The 19,374-nt window shown below is 35.0% G+C and overlaps 1 protein-coding gene across 9 annotated transcripts; it reads left to right on the forward strand.

Annotated features, from left to right (window-relative positions):
- Positions 1-13,404: 13,404 nt before the first annotated feature.
- On the forward strand, positions 13,405-18,889 carry LOC114362945 (uncharacterized). 9 transcript variants are annotated; one of them, XM_028318536.1, is made up of 5 exons: positions 13,405-13,768; positions 15,438-15,762; positions 15,867-16,172; positions 16,270-16,501; positions 16,675-16,897. In XM_028318536.1, the coding sequence occupies exons 3-5, from the start codon at positions 16,166-16,168 to the stop codon at positions 16,745-16,747; spliced, it is 312 nt and encodes a 103-aa protein (XP_028174337.1). In that variant the 5' UTR covers positions 13,405-13,768; positions 15,438-15,762; positions 15,867-16,165; the 3' UTR covers positions 16,748-16,897. The 9 variants fall into 9 exon arrangements, 8 of the variants coding, with proteins under 8 accessions (XP_028174337.1, XP_028174333.1, XP_028174332.1 ...); XM_028318532.1 differs by lacking the exons at positions 15,438-15,762; positions 15,867-16,172 and adding an exon at positions 17,711-18,889 and having other exon boundaries at positions 13,408-13,768; positions 16,675-16,906; XR_003656735.1 differs by lacking the exon at positions 16,675-16,897 and having other exon boundaries at positions 13,416-13,768; positions 15,867-16,098; positions 16,270-16,590.
- The last annotated feature ends 485 nt before the right edge of the window (positions 18,890-19,374 follow it).

Below are 19,374 nucleotides of genomic sequence, written 5' to 3' on the forward strand. Positions count from 1 at the left end.
CTGTGATGAGGACTGAATCGCACTGGCTTTTGGCATACATCACGCAGTACCAAGTCTTGTAACCTTCCTTTGAGGGTTTGCATTGGCGTCGGTATACAAACCCAGCGAACATGAGCAAGTTTGCACCGCGAGCACTTCGGACATATCTGGCTGTAAAGAAATGTATAAGTTTGAAAAGAGCCAATGAAAAAGCCTTGGATTTGCTAATAACTTTTAATGGTATAATAATCTACATAGAGTAACTACATACTAGACGTGGCAAATGAAATAAGAAAGGCAACATAAAAAAATATTTCTTTAATATAACATGTAAAATAAAATATTAACAAATACAAGTTGTTTCTAATAACAATGAAGGCAAGCTTCACTTTTTTCGTTTTTATCTCAAGTTGTGTGCCTTACCTCCCTTACCTTACTTACCATTTACCAATTTTATATGAAACCATTTTTTACCAGGACAGAGGACAGGGTTAATAAAAATACATTTTGGTGTAAATAATAATTATATTTTTATTCATGTAATGTCTTTAGTTCAGATTGTTTAAGTTTAATTTCAGCATGAAGTGCACTATTATAACAAATCAGATCAGTGAGTAAAGTATCAGAAAAATTGGAAATTGCAACATCATTGAACAAAATATTGGTTGAAAATCAAAGTAAACACAATTTCTTTGAACTGTAGTGAATGTTTAGTGCAAAAGTAGTGGCAAATATTTTACAGAACAATAAGTCAAATCACTTACCAGTTGATATAATTATCTTCTACGGCCTGATAGAGAGAGAACTTACCTAGAACAATGAAGACAAAATTAATTATGATTTCTTAAAGGTTACATTATAAAACTTCATAAGTATTTATATTCCTTGCGCATGTGAATATATTATTATTATATTATCAACTTTGATATTTTAGACTTGTTCAAAGCAAGCACACTTCTCCGCAGAATCCATCTGCATCTATCCACTGAGAAAATGAGCAAATTAATTTATCCATTATAAATGTTTTGCGACTTTAGTTCGTTTACGGATCTCCTCATTTCTGATTCGATCTCGTAAAGAAACACCGAGCATAGCCCTCTCCATAGCACGCTGTGCAACTTTGAGCTTCTGTATAAGGCCTATAGTGAGGGGCCACGTCCGATGGGGCAGCAAGGTTCTGGAATGGAGGCCACGTACCGGAAAACGCAGCGTGGGACGTCCACCCACAAGGTGGACCGACGACCTGATAAAGGTAGCGGGAAGGCGCTGGATGCAGGCCGCTACCAACCGTGCGATGTGGAAGTCATTGGGGGAGGCCTATGTTCAGCAGTGGACGTCCTGTGGCTGAAATGATGATGATGAAATGTTTTGCAGACAATCTTATGCTTAATTAATTATTAAATATAATGTATTACCATGCTCACCACACTTTCTATTAAATAAAAATCTATCAATCTAAAAGCCTATCCAGTACCTCATTGGTTCAGATGAACAATAAGACAGGCCATATTTTTTCAAAGCCTGGTCCTAAATTTAAATTACAAATTAGAATAAAAATAGATATCATCCCTAACAATATAGCGTGCCAATATTTTGCTGTCTTGATATTCCAAATGCAAAGCAGTGATATATCAACAGCTAGAAATACTGACTTTTAGTGAATAAGTTTTAGTAATACTAGAAACACTTAGTGCTAACTAAAAGTTTTTTCTGCAAATATTGTATCTCACAATATCCATAATCATGTGAAAAGAACGCCATAGCAACTTTAATAGCGCGAAATCGGTTATACCTTTGGATTAAAAATTTTATTCCAAATTTAATTACGATAACGTCTGATAAACAGCTTCGAGGAAATAAGTAGTAACATAAACTATTTAAACATATTTTAATAGACAGGAAAATAATACAAAGCAATGTTTACAAATAATACCTTTTAATCTTGCAAACTATGACCTCCACTCCAACTAACAGATTTTCAAATACACACTAGGCAAAGCACTAAGCCTACACTAAATTTGGATGTAAAATTAACAGAATTAACACTTTACACTAGGTAAACTCACTAGATTTGTAAAAACTAAAAATAAGGTGATTACAAGTCACACTTATGCACATATCAACTACACTCAATATTAAACACCTGGCACAACACACACACATTTTTTTAGAAATATTAGTGGTATGAAAACTGATTTTATAACATTTGTTCTTATAAAATTGCAAAAAAATAAACAATATTTTAGGTTAGAATTTCAGCGTCAAGAAGCGTCAATTGGCGTCATTCATAAATTTTGACAGATGTCAAAAAATACGAATGACACGCCACAGTCATATTAAGGTAACTTCACACTGATCTGATGGAATCAAATTTATTAAAATTATAAAAATCCCATCAAAAACAATACTTGTCAAAAAAACCAAGTCTCGCAACTCAGTTGTTCTACGGTAAAAAGTTGTGAGATCCATGTAATACCAAGTCCAGGCCAGGAAATCTTTAACGTTTTACATAAATTATTGACTTGGCCATCGCACTAAATAATTTAATTTACACGTGTTTTCATGCGATGGCCAAGTCAATATATTTATGTAAAACGTTAAAGATTTCCTGGCCTGGACTTGGTATTACATGGATCTCACAACTTTTTACCGTAGAACAACTGAGTTGCGAGACTTGGTTTTTTTGACAAGTATTGTTTTTGATGGGATCTCATTTCTTTTTGTATTTTGTAGACAGCAGTTATGTATCTAGAAAACTGGACCGAAATTGAAAAATTTTACTCGACTTGGCGGTTGCACTACCGTGCCCCCAAATATTTTAGTTTTTCCTTGATTCATACACCAAACACTACTTATATTCCAAATTTGAAGCTTCTAGGTCTGCTAGAAGTGCCTTAGAATTTTGATGATCGGTGAGTCAGTCAGTCAGTCAGTCAGTCAGTGAGTGACAAAATTAAGTAACTTTGACCCGTTATAATTCTTAAACTACTGGTTCAAATTGAATGAAATTTTAAATATACCGTGCCTTACAATGCCTGCATAGCTAATGAAAATTCAGCCTTCTAGTTTTATCCACAACGAAGTTACAGGCGGTCGAAAATGGCCTGAATTGCTTCGAGAAAAGGATGGTACAGCCGTGCCGCTTTTTTGCTCGACTTGGTGGGGGCACTGCCGTGCCCCCAGATAATCACAATAAAAATTACAGTTCAGATTTTTTCTAAATACAATAACTAGAAAATGCCTAGTATAAAACCAAACCGAGCGGCGCAGCTACCGAATCCATCCTACCCGATTGCAGACGTATTTCAAGCTGGACGTGACGTGGTCCACACCAGGCGGGATCTTACTCAGATACTTGAAGATCACCGTTCCCAAATAGTTTTCGTCCGCAAGAGAGAAATAGTTGGTCCCACCACTAACCTTTGAGCCGATCCAGGTTCCCCTTCAGCCAGCTGAGCCAGCTCGCTCAGCACCGGTACGGTACCGGTACTTCCGGAATGAACAAAGTTCAATCAAAGTTTCACTTCCCACGCAGGGGCTTGGGTTCACGAACACTTCCCGGGTTTTTCTAGGGGGTAGTATCACAGAATACAGTCATAATTCAATGATTCATCATTATTATTATTTCAGCCATAGGACGTCCACTGGAGATGGTGAACAGAGGCCTTCCCTAATGATTTCTATAATGGCTGGTTGGTAGCGACCTGCATCCAGATTTTAGCGCCATCCTGCTGATTAGTACCTTTGTGAGGTCGTCGGTCTACCTTGTGCGTGGACGTCTTACACTGCTGCTCTTTCCGGTATAATCAACTTTAGAAACTTGCTGCTCCGTCAGCCGCGGCTCAATGAATAACAACAATACCAATAATGAAACTAAGCTACATAAAAATGAGTAACTGAAAGGGCATTCATTCAGCATTATGCCGAGTTGTCGCAAAGGACATCGTGATCGTGACGCTTAATTCTTTCATCCGTAGATAGGTAGGTAGTTGCCGAGGAGAGCAAGAGCTAGTTTAGACAACTAGAATGGAGAAGTTTTTGAATGATGTTCCTGTGGTTCTAAATAACATTGCCAGTTCCTCTATGGTTAAGGGTGAAGCTCCCTTCCACCTTCAGCCTGAATGGTGATGACACCATTCATCAGTTTCCATCTGGGAATTCCTCGAAAGTGGATAAAAATGTAACGAACATTTACGAAGATACTTAAATTTGTTACCTGTTACAAATAACGGGATGCCCTTTGACGTTTTAGCTTTAGTTGTAAACAGACAGTTAATGTCAAAGTCAGCAATCTAAATATTATGTTGTAAACAAATACCAAAATTCATGCTAAAATGCGTGAAAACTACTAATTAAACGGATATTATTTATATGTGATGTGAAATAAATTCATAAACACTTGTTGAGTGATTAAATTTATTGTTGATGTGATATAACCTCAAAATGTGCAGTGAACATTTTTTAAATTTTGGTGATAAAAATCATAGTTTTATAGTTGTGGTGAATCTGGTGATGAATCAGTGATGTGTTTTATTAAAGTGATAGTGAGTAGCAGTAAGTTGGTGCCCTGGTAAGTGATTTTTTATGTTCCAAACTGACAGCATCTTTGATTGTTTACTTCAATTTTGTTTAGAATTTCTTTAAAACGTTGATAAATTCTAATTTAAAATACAATTTGCACTTACTATATCACATTTAACCACTAGAGAGAGTGATTAAGTTACTTTTAAAGGAACAAATATGTTGTCAGTTCACTAACTTTTGTAAACTTTTTTATTGTTTTTGTGTTGTGTCCTGTGCTCTTATTTCAGAGATTTTTTTCATAAACGATATTATTAGATACTAAGTTGCTTAGAAATTATTTGTTTGCCGATTTTTAACTATTATTATAGGTTACTTTTTTGGTTTACTGCATTATCTTTTCACATCGTTTTCAGCGTTGCTCAAATAGGTATATTTGATGCCTTAATTTGTAGTTAAATTTGTATTAAGTGAATATAATGATGGTAATAATGTCAGCGATGTCAGATTTCTTTAAAATTGTTTTCAGGTTATCCGTTTTCCATAGGCATTCTTTTCAATGTAATCCATTATTTTACTACTATAAGCAACGCAAAATATTTCATAGTTGATTTTTAATTATGATTTATGATGTTACATTGTTTGATTTAGTAAAATANTATTTAAAATAAAAATACAATATTCCTATAACCCTGGTGTATTGGAAAAAGTTTAAAACTGGGATGCAAAGATATTTAGGTTTCATTCATGGATTATTTAAAAGGTAATATAGCATAATTTTGCAGAATACACTCAATTTTGATCTTTAGCAGTTTAGTATTAAATTCCCTTTTCAGATGATAATTACAGCTTCATACCCACACCTCGAGGGAAGCACCTACTCGTTATGAAGGGGTATACCTACTCGCAAATGAAGTTGACCAACAACTACTATTGCTCCAAGAAGCAGTCGGGTAACTGCAAAGCTAGAGTGCGGTTGGACGAGAACGGCCAAATCGTCAGTGCGAACTATGCTCATACACACCCTCCTCCGATGTATATGCAATCTCAGTCTGGACAGTATTTCAAGTTATAGTCAAAGGAAGCCACAATAGCCGAACATTGAAGGGTTGGAATGGCTAACTCGAGATCTGAGGAACGAGGGTTCGAATCCCGATCGAGCGGAGGCTTGAGTATTGTGGTGAACCCACTCATAACAAAAATATTTAGCTTACCACGAGGGGCTAAAGGGAGTATTAATAATTTGTGCTAAAACAAATTACTAATAAATCTTTTAAAAAAAGGCAATGCCGGATTAGGACTACTTCCTAGGAATTAAATTCACCAAAAATATCTTTATGTGCCTGCAATTTTATTGGTGCTACCCAAGACGTGATTCAGTTGCTTTAATTGTTTAAAGGTTAATCCGGAACTGGTCATAGGTTTTGTTTTGATCAACCAGTGACGATCCCATTAGGGAATTCTTTCTTGATGGATAATAATATTATTATTGGGGCACTAAGTAACAAAGCCGTCCGCTGCACAATATACGACTTCTTCTAAAAATTTAAGTTTCTTGTTTTATTAACTGGATGAAACATGATTTTTTCATAAAAAAACGCTTTTTTCTTAGACACACCTTAATATTATACTCATTTATTAAAGAAGATAGATTAGTATGGTAGACATAGGCTATGACATAATAATGAACAGCTCACTTGCTACAGAATTAATTACATAACAAAATGTTATTTCAAAATACAGAACCTTCAAGTCAAGTTTCATCGCACGACAGTTGTCGCCGGGAAGAAAATAATGATCCAATGTTAAGAGCAGACGAAGAGCAAGCAATAATACCGAATGCATGTCAAAATACACAGACGACAAATAACTTTTCTCGTTCTACAACTGCTGAACCGAATTCAGGAGCGTATGTAAATGTAACAGAAGATCAAATTTTTACACAACTCTTGCATAATCAGGAAAAGATTATATCTCAGATAGCTGTTTTACAATCATCCGTTGATTTTTTCATGGGAAAACCTTTGAAGACTACGCGCCCAGAACCGCCTTTAAATAAATTGCCTATTATACCACTCAACTGTAAAGAAGATTTGGACAACCTAGAATCCAAATTAAAGGACGAACATTTTTATAATAAAGTGGTTACTGACTTAACATTTGTTTGCGGACAATCGGGAAAATGTAAAGGACTTGATTCATGCTATAAACTTGTAGACTATTTTTTTACCAGGGAAATATTAACTCACTGCAATTGGACCGGGTCCACGAGAATTTTGACTGGCGAAAAGAAGATCCCATTGAAATTTTATTCTGTAATAAGAAACTGTTTTCTAGATGTTGTAAGAAAATCAGATAATGACTTCACAGAAATTGACGCTAATAAGTTTTTTAAAATGATAATTAAGAACGCAAAACCAAGATTGCAAAAGAAGATTGATTCTGTAACAAGGACGAGTAAACCCCGGGTTATGAAACAAACGCTTGCTGGTCTGGTTAGGGAGCAATTAAACGAAAATAATAGTGCCAATATATCGCCTCCGCCTCAACCGATCTCAAATGAAGACACGTCTGATCACGTCTGTCCCTTGCAAGATGATAACATTGTAGTAGATAATTTAAATGACCAGCAAAAAGAAAATTGAGCGTAAAAAATTGTCAAACGCAATAAGATTGTGATGTCAGTCTATTTAATTTTTTTAAAATATTCAGTACATTCTATTAGTTTAGAGAAAAAGAGGTCTTTTTTTATTAAAGGCAGCCTGTAACAATACAAATTGTTGTTTACTAAGACAGCGTACCTACTTACTCAAATATGATTAAATTATCTATTGTAAAAACTATGAATCAGGATTGCGACAGCAAAAATTCTTTGGTAAAATTGTTGATAGATTTTGTTCTTTTTCTGGTAATAAAGAAACATTAAGATTATTCGGTCTTTCAATGCATCTTGTCAATTATATCATTGGTGATCTATGATTTTCTTTGCTTGTCAGGCTATCATGCCAATATTCTCCATTGCCGCAAGATTTAATATACAAATACATAATACAGAAGTGTTCTAGCATCTTTAGGTAAAACTCCTGGCTCTTGTATGTTCAGAATTTGCAAAAATTCATCGATAGTGGTGTGTGGTACATTGTTATCATTAGACTAGCTTCTGAAATGATCTCTAAAAATAAAGTTCAGTTGTTTAACAATATTTTTGTCTCTTTTGCTTCCCTTGATTAAGTTATGAAAAATTAAGTATGATGGTAAATAATCCTATGCAGAGTTTCACCATGACGAATGTTTTAGATCCATGGAGGTTAACTTACCACCGCGTAGAGAGGTCTAAAGGGACGTCAAAGCTCATAGTCATTGGTGGGTATACGTTCAGCAAGCACTGTCGGTCTACAAACTACTACTGCTCAAAGAAAAACTACGGATGCAGGGCAAAGGCAAAACTGGATGAGCGGGGGAGGATCATCCGAGCTGATATTAAACACAACCATCCCAAACCACATCTAGTCAAGACTGCATCGGGAGACATAGTGAGGGTATAGGCATAGTTTTAACGCAATGACTTAACGAGCATTTATTTTATACTCTTTATTTTAAGGAATAGCACGTACTGTACGTACGTAAGTATGTACTTTTAGGAAAAAATGCAATTTTCTAGTCAAATGAAGCAATATTTCCTCTAGTTTTAATTTATTATATTTAAGTACCTACCTATATTTTATTTATTTCATGCTATCCATGATCTACGAAGATCTATGGATTCAGTGTGTAGGGAAGACTTTTAGATATTATTATTTATGTTTATTGATTGTTGAAGTTTTTATGTAAATAATATTTAAAATTTGTGCACCATAAGTATACCAAATATTAGTAAAACAGGTATATAATATAGCATAGCATGCCTAATTTATGGTGTACTCGTGGAAACACGGAGGCCTACAGTATTTATTTAATTTAAATTAGAAAATTGATGAATGAAATCAAGCCAAGATATTATAGACAAAGATAATTATAGCTTCCAGAATTTCCAGATTGTGAAAGTGACGTCATTTTACTAAAATGTGATTTAAAACCATTGTTATAGCAATAAACTAATGTATCTAGTCGTAGTGATGGAATGTCCTAGTACTAATAAATTTTGCTCTTCTGTAATGTTTTTTATATCAACAACTACGTGTACCTAATGAATTTGTGATTCTTTATTAAATATTGTTTTTTTTTTGTATTTGAAAGATTTATTGATATCCATTTCCTCAGAAGGTAATGAGTGCCTAAACGGTAAGGTAATTTCGTATATCTTAAAAGGTAAATGATGATATAGTGCATAATTTTGTTAGTCTCTACAGCTGAACTAAGATTAATAAATAGTTAAGATTTTTTATATCATTATGATTTATCAAATTGAAGTGAAGAAATAAGCGACCATAAAGAAGAATATATTTTGAATTGTATGTAAAACTTTATTTACAGCAAAAATGGAATACAACGTGCTCCCAACAAGGAAAGGGAACCACATAATAATGTTGAATAGTTACACATATTCGAAGGATAGTAAAAGTCCCCGCAATTATTATTGTTCGAGCAAGTCAAAAGGATGTAGGGCGAAGTTCAAGTTCAACGATTCAGGGCATATCGTCCACGGGGACATGCCTCATACACACAACCCCCCTAAATATGTGGTGACGCCTTCGGGAGAGTTCGTCAAAAAATGTAACTGACGGGCACAAATGCTATAATGAATGTTTTTCCAGTGTTTTTCTTATGAATTAAAATGTAAATAGGTAAATACATATAATTTTTTAGAAATACTACTCGCAATAAGTACCTAATTTTAGCAAATTTCATACTTGTAGCTTAATAATAAATAAATTCACCGGTGTCTCTACATTAATTATTAGCTCAATAACAATATCATATTTTATACCTAATATTATTTTTGCGTATTGAACTTTATGGTACTAACGAAGATCATAAGAAATATTCAAATTGTTATCTAATGAATATTAATCGCAATAAAATTATTTGTAATTATACTTATACTTGTAATTTAGAATTAAATTTATTCGTAGTTATTATTATCTAATGTTTTATTTAGAACATGTTTATATGTCACCTGATTTTACAAGATATAATTTTATTGTTTTGAATGTTGCATTTAATGTATTCTGTACTTGATTTATCAAATACAAATATTGTGGAGAGATTTCTTTCTGAGAATTAAAAAATGCAAGATACTTTGGGAATAATTATGATAACTATTGCAGACGAGGAAACCTACAGAATAATCCCTACAAGAAAAGGAAGCCACGTGATGATGGTAAACAACTACACGTATTCTAAACACAGCCAGTACAACAATTATTATTGTTCGAGCAAACATAAAGGCTGTCGCGCTAAGTTCAAGCTGGACGCATCGGGGAAAATCATCTTTGGGGACATTCAACATATCCACAGCCCCCCTAATTATTTAGTAACTGAAACAGGGGAGTACATCAGGATGTAAGGTTGTGTCTTTATGGGATACAGTCGACGACAGACAAAGGTTGAAACCTTTGTATGACACTGTCATCCGCTTTGCAATAGAGGGAAGTCGAACCTTAACTTCGGACTCCTCCTAGGTCCTTCTGATTAATTTCGTTGCGGGTCCAATGACAGTTTAACTTTCCCCCGGGACAAACTTGACCTTCATTAGTTGGGTTTTTATGGCGGTCAAGCTTTAAATCCTGGCTACACAGGAGTTGCAGCGGTGGGAACGAGAGGTGGGAATAGCCCTGTAGCACATCAACCTATTCATTTTTGTTGTACGCGATATAATTGACAGACACTTTTGGGTTTAGCTTGGTGTGCTGTTAGCCGTACATTTCATTAACTCTTAAAAATAGGATAACTTTTTGTTAATTGACAATTATGTTTTATTAGTTACATTAGAGAATATAATTTGGTAACAAAGAATTTGGTACACCGTGATATATTTTTGACCTTTAAAAATATATAATTATTTATTACATTTGCATTGTTTATTTATCATTTTCTGAGCCTCAAAGAAATGTCAGAATGTCACATGTATTTAATATCATTATTTAATTAAAACAATATATTTCAGGTAATACCTATAAAATGATCCCCACGAAGAAAGGAAGCCACTTAATAATGCTGAACGAGTATACATTTTCTAAGGACAGTAAAAGCCGTAATTATTATTGTTCGAGTAGATTGAGAAAGTGCCAGGCGAGGTTCAAAATGGACGAAAAGGGGGTTATCGTGCACGGGGACTTTGCGCACACGCATGATCCACCAAAGTATATTATATCACCTAGAGGAGATTACATCAAAGTGTAAGATTTGTTAGTTCTAAGTATAAATTGTAGACATTGTTCCAAAGACAAGAAAGATTGTAAGTTGTAACATAAGAGCCGTAGCTATTATTTTTCGAGCAAGCTTCTGTTTCGTTTCGGGCGAGGTTCAAAATGGACGAGTAAGTGGGTCATTGTGTACATTGTGCACTATGATAATGAGAGCGACCATTTAAGTTTTGCGTCTTGAATGAATAAATAAATAAAGGAAGCTGAGATGGAATTGCTTTCATCCGAGCGGGTGTCGATTTGGTTAATGATATGATATGAATATTTTTTAAGCTTTACTTATTAGTAAATAAACATTTACTTTTATTAAAGTAAATAAAATAATTACCTGATAATGTATTTTTATTTTAACCATCTATACCTTTTTTGTAAGTAATTATATCTACGTTTAAAATGGAATGCCATATTTATACTGTAGTGCCTTAATAAAAATAATCCCGGTAATAACAAACATGTATTCCTCAGGGTATACTATGATACCATCAATGAGGGGACATCCGTTGCTCCTGATGAACGGCTTCAGGTTCGCCAAGGATAACAGGAGCTCCAACTATTACTGCACGTATAGGACCAGAGGATGCAAGGCTAGACTCAAACTGGCTTCGGACGGGAAGGTGATACGAGCCCAGCGTAACCATATACATGATCCTCCACAAATAAGGATCAAATATATGCAGCAGCATCTCCATCCTCTGCAACTTGGAGATTCGGTCCACGAGGACGCGTCATACTTCTGCTGATAGATCGGCTCATGGTGAAGGACTTTGACTTTACTTATGACCACGTTTGTAATAGAATCTTAGCGTTCGTAGCTCTTAGTGTAGCTGTTGTAATAGTTTGAAGCATTAAAGGCAACGGCTCGCGCCTTGACAGAGACGGGAGATTCTGCGATCGTTACTGACTTAGGTCTCTGTCTCGCTCGCGAACTGCTGTCACGCCTTCAGTATTTATCCATCGTGGGTGCGGCGTTAAGTGAGCTCATCAAACTGACGTTTCCACATCATTTGGCTGCTGTTAGCTCATTGTATTTGTTTCGGCCAAAAGTTTGGCACATTTTGACAGTATTTGAATGAACTGAGAATCAATTGTATTTTCTTTTACTCTTTAATAAAAAACGAAATGTCTCGCCGTAGTGTTAAATCTTGTAAGTATAAAAAGTCTTATGCTTCAACCACACCAACGAGTGCAGATCGCTATCGCCGGCGCGATCATGGTGCGATCAAAGGCCAATGACAGGTCGCGTGAACTGTCATAGGTCGCGCGACCTGTCATTGGCCTTTGCGCCTGTAGCACACCTCCGCCGCGAAACTATGATAGCAAAACAATTTCAATATACATTCCTGCAATCACATCCCCACCTTAGCAACGTGGTGAAGTAAACGCAGAGATGTAGTATATTGAAATTGTTTCGCGTTAGTTTCGCGGCGGAGGTGTGCTACAGGCGTTGATCACGCCGACGACGATGGCGATCTGCACGCGTTGGTGTGGTTGAAGCTTTTATCGTTAAGAATTAATAAATAACAAAATTCTTTACATAATAGCATATACCTCTATGTATGACAAGAAATATCTATTGTATAGTTATTTAATTTTTAGCGTTAGCAGTCGCCCGGCAAGCGGAAGGTCGTGGGTTCAATTCCCGCCTTAGGCAGTTCGATTTTTTCAAGTTATTTATAATATCTATTGTAACCCACATTTTGTAATTAGTGTAAATTCTACATACAATATTGTAATGATAGTGAAATATTTTACTAATTTAATCTACGACTAATAAGTAGGTACATTACAGGACCTTCATGTAAATACGTTGATGTGTAGTGCAACTGTGCAATGTAATAATCGTGCAATTTTAAGACTTATAATGTTAAAAAAAATACTTGTCTGTATACTATACTGTAACGTGTGAACTGTTGATGATGGAAAGCTGTGATTCGGTTAATAATTTCATTTTTTAATGTTTTATATGTATTTTATGTTAGAGTTTCCCGTATTTCAATTATTCATACTTTATTAATTTATTAACGATAGCTAGGAATGTACCTATATCATGCGGAAATCTGATCATGTCCACTCATTTAAGTAATTACTATTTATTTATATTCATATGATCAGATGTTTTATTGTAGGTAATTAGATATACCAAAGATAATACAAATAGGTCAAGTGTAGTTTCACAAAAAAGGCTGCGAAGCTGGAACTTCACGGCTGTATTTAATGTATTTTAAACACGAATATATGGTGTATGTACTTATGATAGATGTATTAAAGTATTTATTCAAATTATTTCAATAAAATACAATACCATAAAAGTATGAATCATTTAAACTCTTTAGCATTTTTTTATTTTAAGAACCTAATCCAAAAATGACATTCTAGACACAACTTGGTAGGTATAATGTTACTATAAATATCGTGCATTTCATGCTAGCTTTGCCAGTCAAAAATACAATTTTATTTCGCTGAAATTTACCAATTTCCAAATATAAGCAAGTCAATTAAAAACATGGATTGGCGTAGATTGTTTACCAATATTGCTTGATAGGATTAATATGGATGATTTCTCAACTGACGATATAAACAAGCTGATGATTTTTCTCAACCACTTCTTGCAACCAAATTAATAATTATTATAATGAGTTTCATACCAATAATTCTTATTTTAATCTTTCAGGCCGAAACTACACGATGATACCGACAGCCAAAGGCAACCATTTGCTGATGATGAACGGGTACACATTCCGCAAAGACAGCAAAACTCTGAATTACTATTGCTCGAAGATCCTGTCAGGGTGCAAGGCTCGACTGAAGCTGTCGGTAGACGGGGAAGTTAGAGAAGCAAACTGCAATCACACGCACGAACCCCCGAAATACTACAGGACACCCACCGGACAATATATTAAAATGTAAAAGAACAATATCACAAATGTCGCGAGACGTCAAATGTGAATTACAGCTCTGTTAAGTTACGTGTCGTTAATAAATTTTACAAGTAAATACTGATGTCTTCATATCCATATTTTTATCCATCTTCACTTGGGCACACTTGGGGGTCCGTGGCAGAGTCCCCCAGTGTTCGACGCACCCGTGGTGGACGCCCCCGATTTAAAATATTTATTTTTTCGGCTTTTGCACTAAGTATGTACAGTTAACGAAAAAAGTTTCACAAGCTAATTGTTATTTATTATAATAATCTTATATTTAATGTTACATAAGATGTTATGTTGACAATTATAAGCTTTCAGGCCGAAACTACACGATATTACCGACAGACAATGGCAACCATTTGCTGATGATGGACGGGTTCACATTTCACAAAGACAGAAAAACTCTGAATTACTATTGCTCGAAGATCATGACAGGATGCAAGGCCCGAGTGAAGCTGTCGGTAGACGGGGAAGTTAAAGAAGCGAACTGCAATCACACGCACGAACCCCCAAAATATTACAGAACATCTGCCAGAAAATATATTAAAATCTAAAAAAGAAAACAATATCTCAATGTCACGAGACATAAAAAAAACGTGAACTACATCTTTTAAGTTACATGTCGTTAATAAATATGAAAAGTAAATACTGATGTCTTCATGTCCATATTTTTGTCCATCTTCAATAAATAATCTTATATTTAATAAATAATAAACAAATAAAAATTCATTTATTTCCAAAAATACTTGTATACAGAGTTATTACCGAGTCTTCCCGGTAAGTACCTAGTCAGAGAACTCGCTGCTTCCCATTAGGATAGCTCTAATTAAGTCTAAAGCCTGGTCCGTGAGCACGTAGAATTTTGTCCAATGACCCCAAGCTACACCCATCCTTATCGCTCGCGCGTAAATTTGTTGCTGTCGCGCTCGCACACTCACTGCGGGCGCCCGTCGTACAGTCGCGACAGCAATATAATTACGCGCGAGCGATTTAGGCTTTAGTAGTATTAGTTCACTAAGTAAGCATTTACTTTGGTATATAAGAAAATTTACAGCAGTAAATTGAAATAAATTATGCTAGATTACTAACTCTCTTTCATTGACATACAAAGATTTACTCTAAATGATAGTATATTAAAAAAGAAAGGAATAGGATAATGCTCGTTTATGTATGGTTGTGTTAATGTTACATACAATAAGATTTTATAATGACAAATAAACTTTCAGGCAGAAACTACAGGTGATACCGACACGCAAAGGCAACCATTTGCTGGTGATGAACGGGTTCACATTTCATAAACAAAGTAGAACAAACTACTATTGCTCGAAGGTCATGTCAGGATGCAAAGTCCGAGTGAAGCTGTCGGTAGACGGGGAAGTTAGAGAAGCGAACTGTTTTCACACGCACAAACCCCCAAAATACTACAGAATATCTGCCGGAAAATATATTAAAATCTAAAAAAGAAAACAATATCTCAAAAGTCGCGAGACGTCAAATGTGAATTTTAAAGCTCTGTTAAGTACTTAATAAAAATGAAAGTAAATACTGATGTTTTCATATCCATATTATTATTTATATCCATCTGAAATAAATAATATTATGTTTAGTGTTACATAATAAGATGTTATGATGACAAATAAACTTTCAGGCCGAAACTACACGATGATACCGACAGCCAAAGGCAACCATTTGCTGATGATGAACGGGTACACGTTCCGCAAAAACAGTAACTCCCGGAACTACTATTGCTCGAAGATCCTGTCGGGGTGCAAGGCTCGATTGAAGCTGTCGGTAGACGGGGAAGTTAGAGAAGCGAACTGCAATCACACGCACGAACCTCCAAAATACTACAGGACATCTACCGGACAATATATAAAAATGTAAAAAAAGCAATATCTCAAATGTCGCGAGACGTCAAATGTGAATTATTATTACAGCTCTGTTATGTCACGTGTCGTTAATAAATTTGAAAAGTAAATACTGATGAAAAATATCCATATTTTTATCCATCTTCAATAAATAAATAATCTTATATTTAATGTTACATAAGATGTTATGTTTACAAATAAACTTTCAGGCCGAAACTACACGATGATACCGACACGCAAAGGCAACCATTTGCTGATGATGAACGGGTTCACATTTCACAAAGACAGAAAAAGTCTGAATTACCATTGCTCGAAGATCCTGTCAGGGTGCAAGGCTCGGCTGAAGCTGTCGGTAGATGGGGAAATCATCGAAGCGAACTGCAGTCACACGCACGAACCCCCAAAATACTATATAACACCTACCGGACAATATATTAAAATGTAAAAAACAATATCTCAAATGTCGCGAGACGTCAAATTACAGCTCTGTTAAGTGTAGTTAATAAATATGAAAAGTACTGATGTCTTCATATCCATAATTTTATCCATCTTCAATTAATAATCTTATATTTAATGTTTCTTAAGATTTTATGTTGACAAATAAACTTTCAGGCAGAAACTACACGATGATACCGACAGCCAAAGGCAACCATTTGCTGATGATGAACGGGTACACATTTCACAAATACAAGAAAAGTCTGAATTACCATTGCTCGAAGGTCCTGTCGGGGTGTAAGGCTCGGCTGAAGCTGTCGGTAGATGGAGAAATCATCGAAGCGAACTGCAGTCACACGCACGAACCCCCAAAATACTATATAACTCCTACCGGACAATATATTAAAATGTAAAAAACAATATCTCAAATGTCGCGAGACGTCAAATTACAGTTCTGTTAAGTGTAATCAATAAATATGTAAAGTACTGATGTCTTCATATCCATATTTTTATCCATCTTCAATAAATAATCTTATATTTAATGTTACATAAGATGTTACGTTGACAATTATAAACTTTCAGGCCGAAACTACACGATGATACCGACAGCCAGAGGCAACCATTTGCTGATGATGAACGGGTTTACATTTCATAAAGACAGAAAAACTCTGAATTACTATTGCTCGAAGATCATGTCAGGGTGCAAGGCCCGAGTGAAGCTGTCGGTAGACGGGGAAGTTAGAGAAGCCAACTGCAATCACACGCACGAACCCCCGAAATACTACAGGACACCTAAGGGACAATATATTAAAATGTAAAAAATAAAAATATCTTACGCTTAAATTTGCGCGTTACGAAAAGTTTTAACGTAGGTCTCGGCATCCTTAATATGCAATATGCATACTATATATTCTTCTGTAAATTACATACATACTATGTATTCTTCTGTAAATTGTGTGCTATTCTGTTGAATATTGCCTTAATAATCATTATTAATTTTATAATGGTATCTCCAATTCTCCATAGCCATTTTTTCTGTCTTATGTTTTAGAAGGTGATGTGCTTTATGCATGTGAGTACTTTATAGCAACTTCTATTTGTATCTCTGTAGGTCTTCTATTGAAACATTCATAATAAATATTTAAGTAAATTACTGATCTCTTCATATCCATATTTTTAAACCATATTCAAAAATAATATTTTATATAATGTTACATAAGATGCGAATAAAAGTGTAAGTTGACTATAAACTTTTAGGTAAGTAAAATAGAGAAACACGAGTCTCAACGCGATATTTTTTATATGAGTTACATGTACTCACGGCTTGACGTTTCAGCTGCTATACTGCAGCCGTGGTCACAATGACAACTCATATAAATCGTGTTTCTCTATTTTAGTGGTGACTGAGTTTGTTGCGGCGCTTCTTCTCAGCACTTGCCAAATGTTTGTCTCGAAGCGCTGGTAGGGCAAAAAAGAATGAGACATGTATAGGCTCCTTAAGAGCATTTGACGATTTGCAAGAACTAATTTAATTAGTCTAAACAAATAAAGAAGATTTTGATTTTGATTTTAGTTGAAACGGAACGCGAAAGTTTAAAATCTTATATTAAACTTTTAGGTCATTCGTACATAATGATACCGTCTCAGTCACGCAGAGGGACTTTGCTGATGATGAAGGGGTTTACTTTCCGCAAAGACAACAAAAGCTGGAACTATTACTGCTCGAGGAGAGTTCAAGGATGCAAGGCTCGGGTGAAGTTGTCTGCAGAAGGCGCTGTGAAGGAAGCTCTCTGTGATCACAATCATGAACCGCCGAGATACTATATTACACCTTCAGGACGTTATGTTAAAGTGTAGAATAGAATAGCACGAGACTCTCGTTCCCACCGCTGCAACTCCTGTGTAGCCAGGATCTACAAAATAAAATATCAGTAAATCTGCTTTGTGTAGGTGTTTGAAATACTTTTTTTAGTGTTATTTGGAACAATGTAAGTTATTAACTTAACTGAATCCAAGAAAATATTTATTGTCTTACACAAATTAGAAATTAATGTAATGTATAATATAAGATTTCAGTCTGCTTGTGACCACCGAAACGTCAAGCCGTGAGTACATAATGTAACTCAATAATAAACTTCGCGTTAAGACCCGTGTCTTACTATTTTTAATGTAATGTATTTTAGAAAAATAAGAAATGATTGAATATGAAAAACATTGAAGTAAAACTGAAATGAGTTTTGTAGTTATATTCGATGTAAATTTATTTAATTAACAACAATCACATCTCTAATATTACAGGTTACCCCAATGCGATCGAGTAGATTAATAATTGTTAAATAAAGTTATGCATGCCTAAAATATTGAGAAAATAAACATTAATTAAAAATGTACATCTAATTGTTTTTTTAAAGTTGAACAACTTTCAGGTGAATCATATACAATGATACCGACACCTAGAGGAAACCTGTTGATGTTTAATCAGTTTACGTTCTGGAAACACAACAAATCCTGGAACTATTATTGTTCAAAGAAAAAAGCAACGAAGTGCAATGCCCGGGTGAAATTGACAGAGCAGGGGGTTGTGTACGCGGCATATCCCGATCACAACCATGACCCACCGAGATACTACGTAACACCCTCTGGAGAATATATAAAGATGTAAAATTAATCTAAGTTAAAATGTTAGTTTAACAACAACATCAAAGTTGAAAGTAGCAACCCTAGTTATTAGTTTCAGCAAATAATAGATAGACTCACAGCAACAGTATTAGGATACAGGCTGGATGCGCTGTTTGGATGTGAGTTTATTAAATAAATGTGATTATTTGAATAAAATGAATATTATGATTTAATTTCTCACTGTAGTCAGCATGAATAGCCCTTTAAAAATCTTGTCTTAAATATGGCATTTTTTTTCCAGAATTATCGTACCGATTCATTCCCCCGTCCAAAGGGAGCAAACCTTTACTCATGATGAACGGGTTCACATATTCACAGCAAGGCCATACCCTGAACTACTACTGTTCAAAGAAAGACTCCGGTTGTAGAGCGAGAATAAAATTAACTGCAGAAGGAGCAATAAAAGAAGCCATTTGCAACCACATTCATCCTCCTCCAAGATATTTAGTGACGAATACAGGGAATTATGTGAAGATATATCCTTAGCAGCATTAGCAGCGATTTGTAGACAATATTATAATTTAAAAGTACTTAGAACGATAACTCAAATTAAAACGTTTTGTCACGAAAAATACGCAGCATTACATACAGCATCAGTATTCT

Source organism: Ostrinia furnacalis, unplaced genomic scaffold (assembly GCF_004193835.3).
Source record: "Ostrinia furnacalis isolate ACB-3 unplaced genomic scaffold, ASM419383v2 OfSCF6932, whole genome shotgun sequence".
In the NCBI taxonomy this organism is placed as follows: Eukaryota; Metazoa; Arthropoda; class Insecta; order Lepidoptera; family Crambidae; genus Ostrinia; species Ostrinia furnacalis.

Coding starts and splice junctions, on each gene's coding strand:
- LOC114362945 (XM_028318529.1), top strand. CDS start 15,452: ATGATACCGACAGCCAAAGGCAACCATTTGCTGATGATGAACGGGTAC. Junction 15,670..15,866: donor ACCGGACAATATATAAAAAT/GTAAAAAAAGCA, acceptor ATAAACTTTCAG/GCCGAAACTACACGATGATA.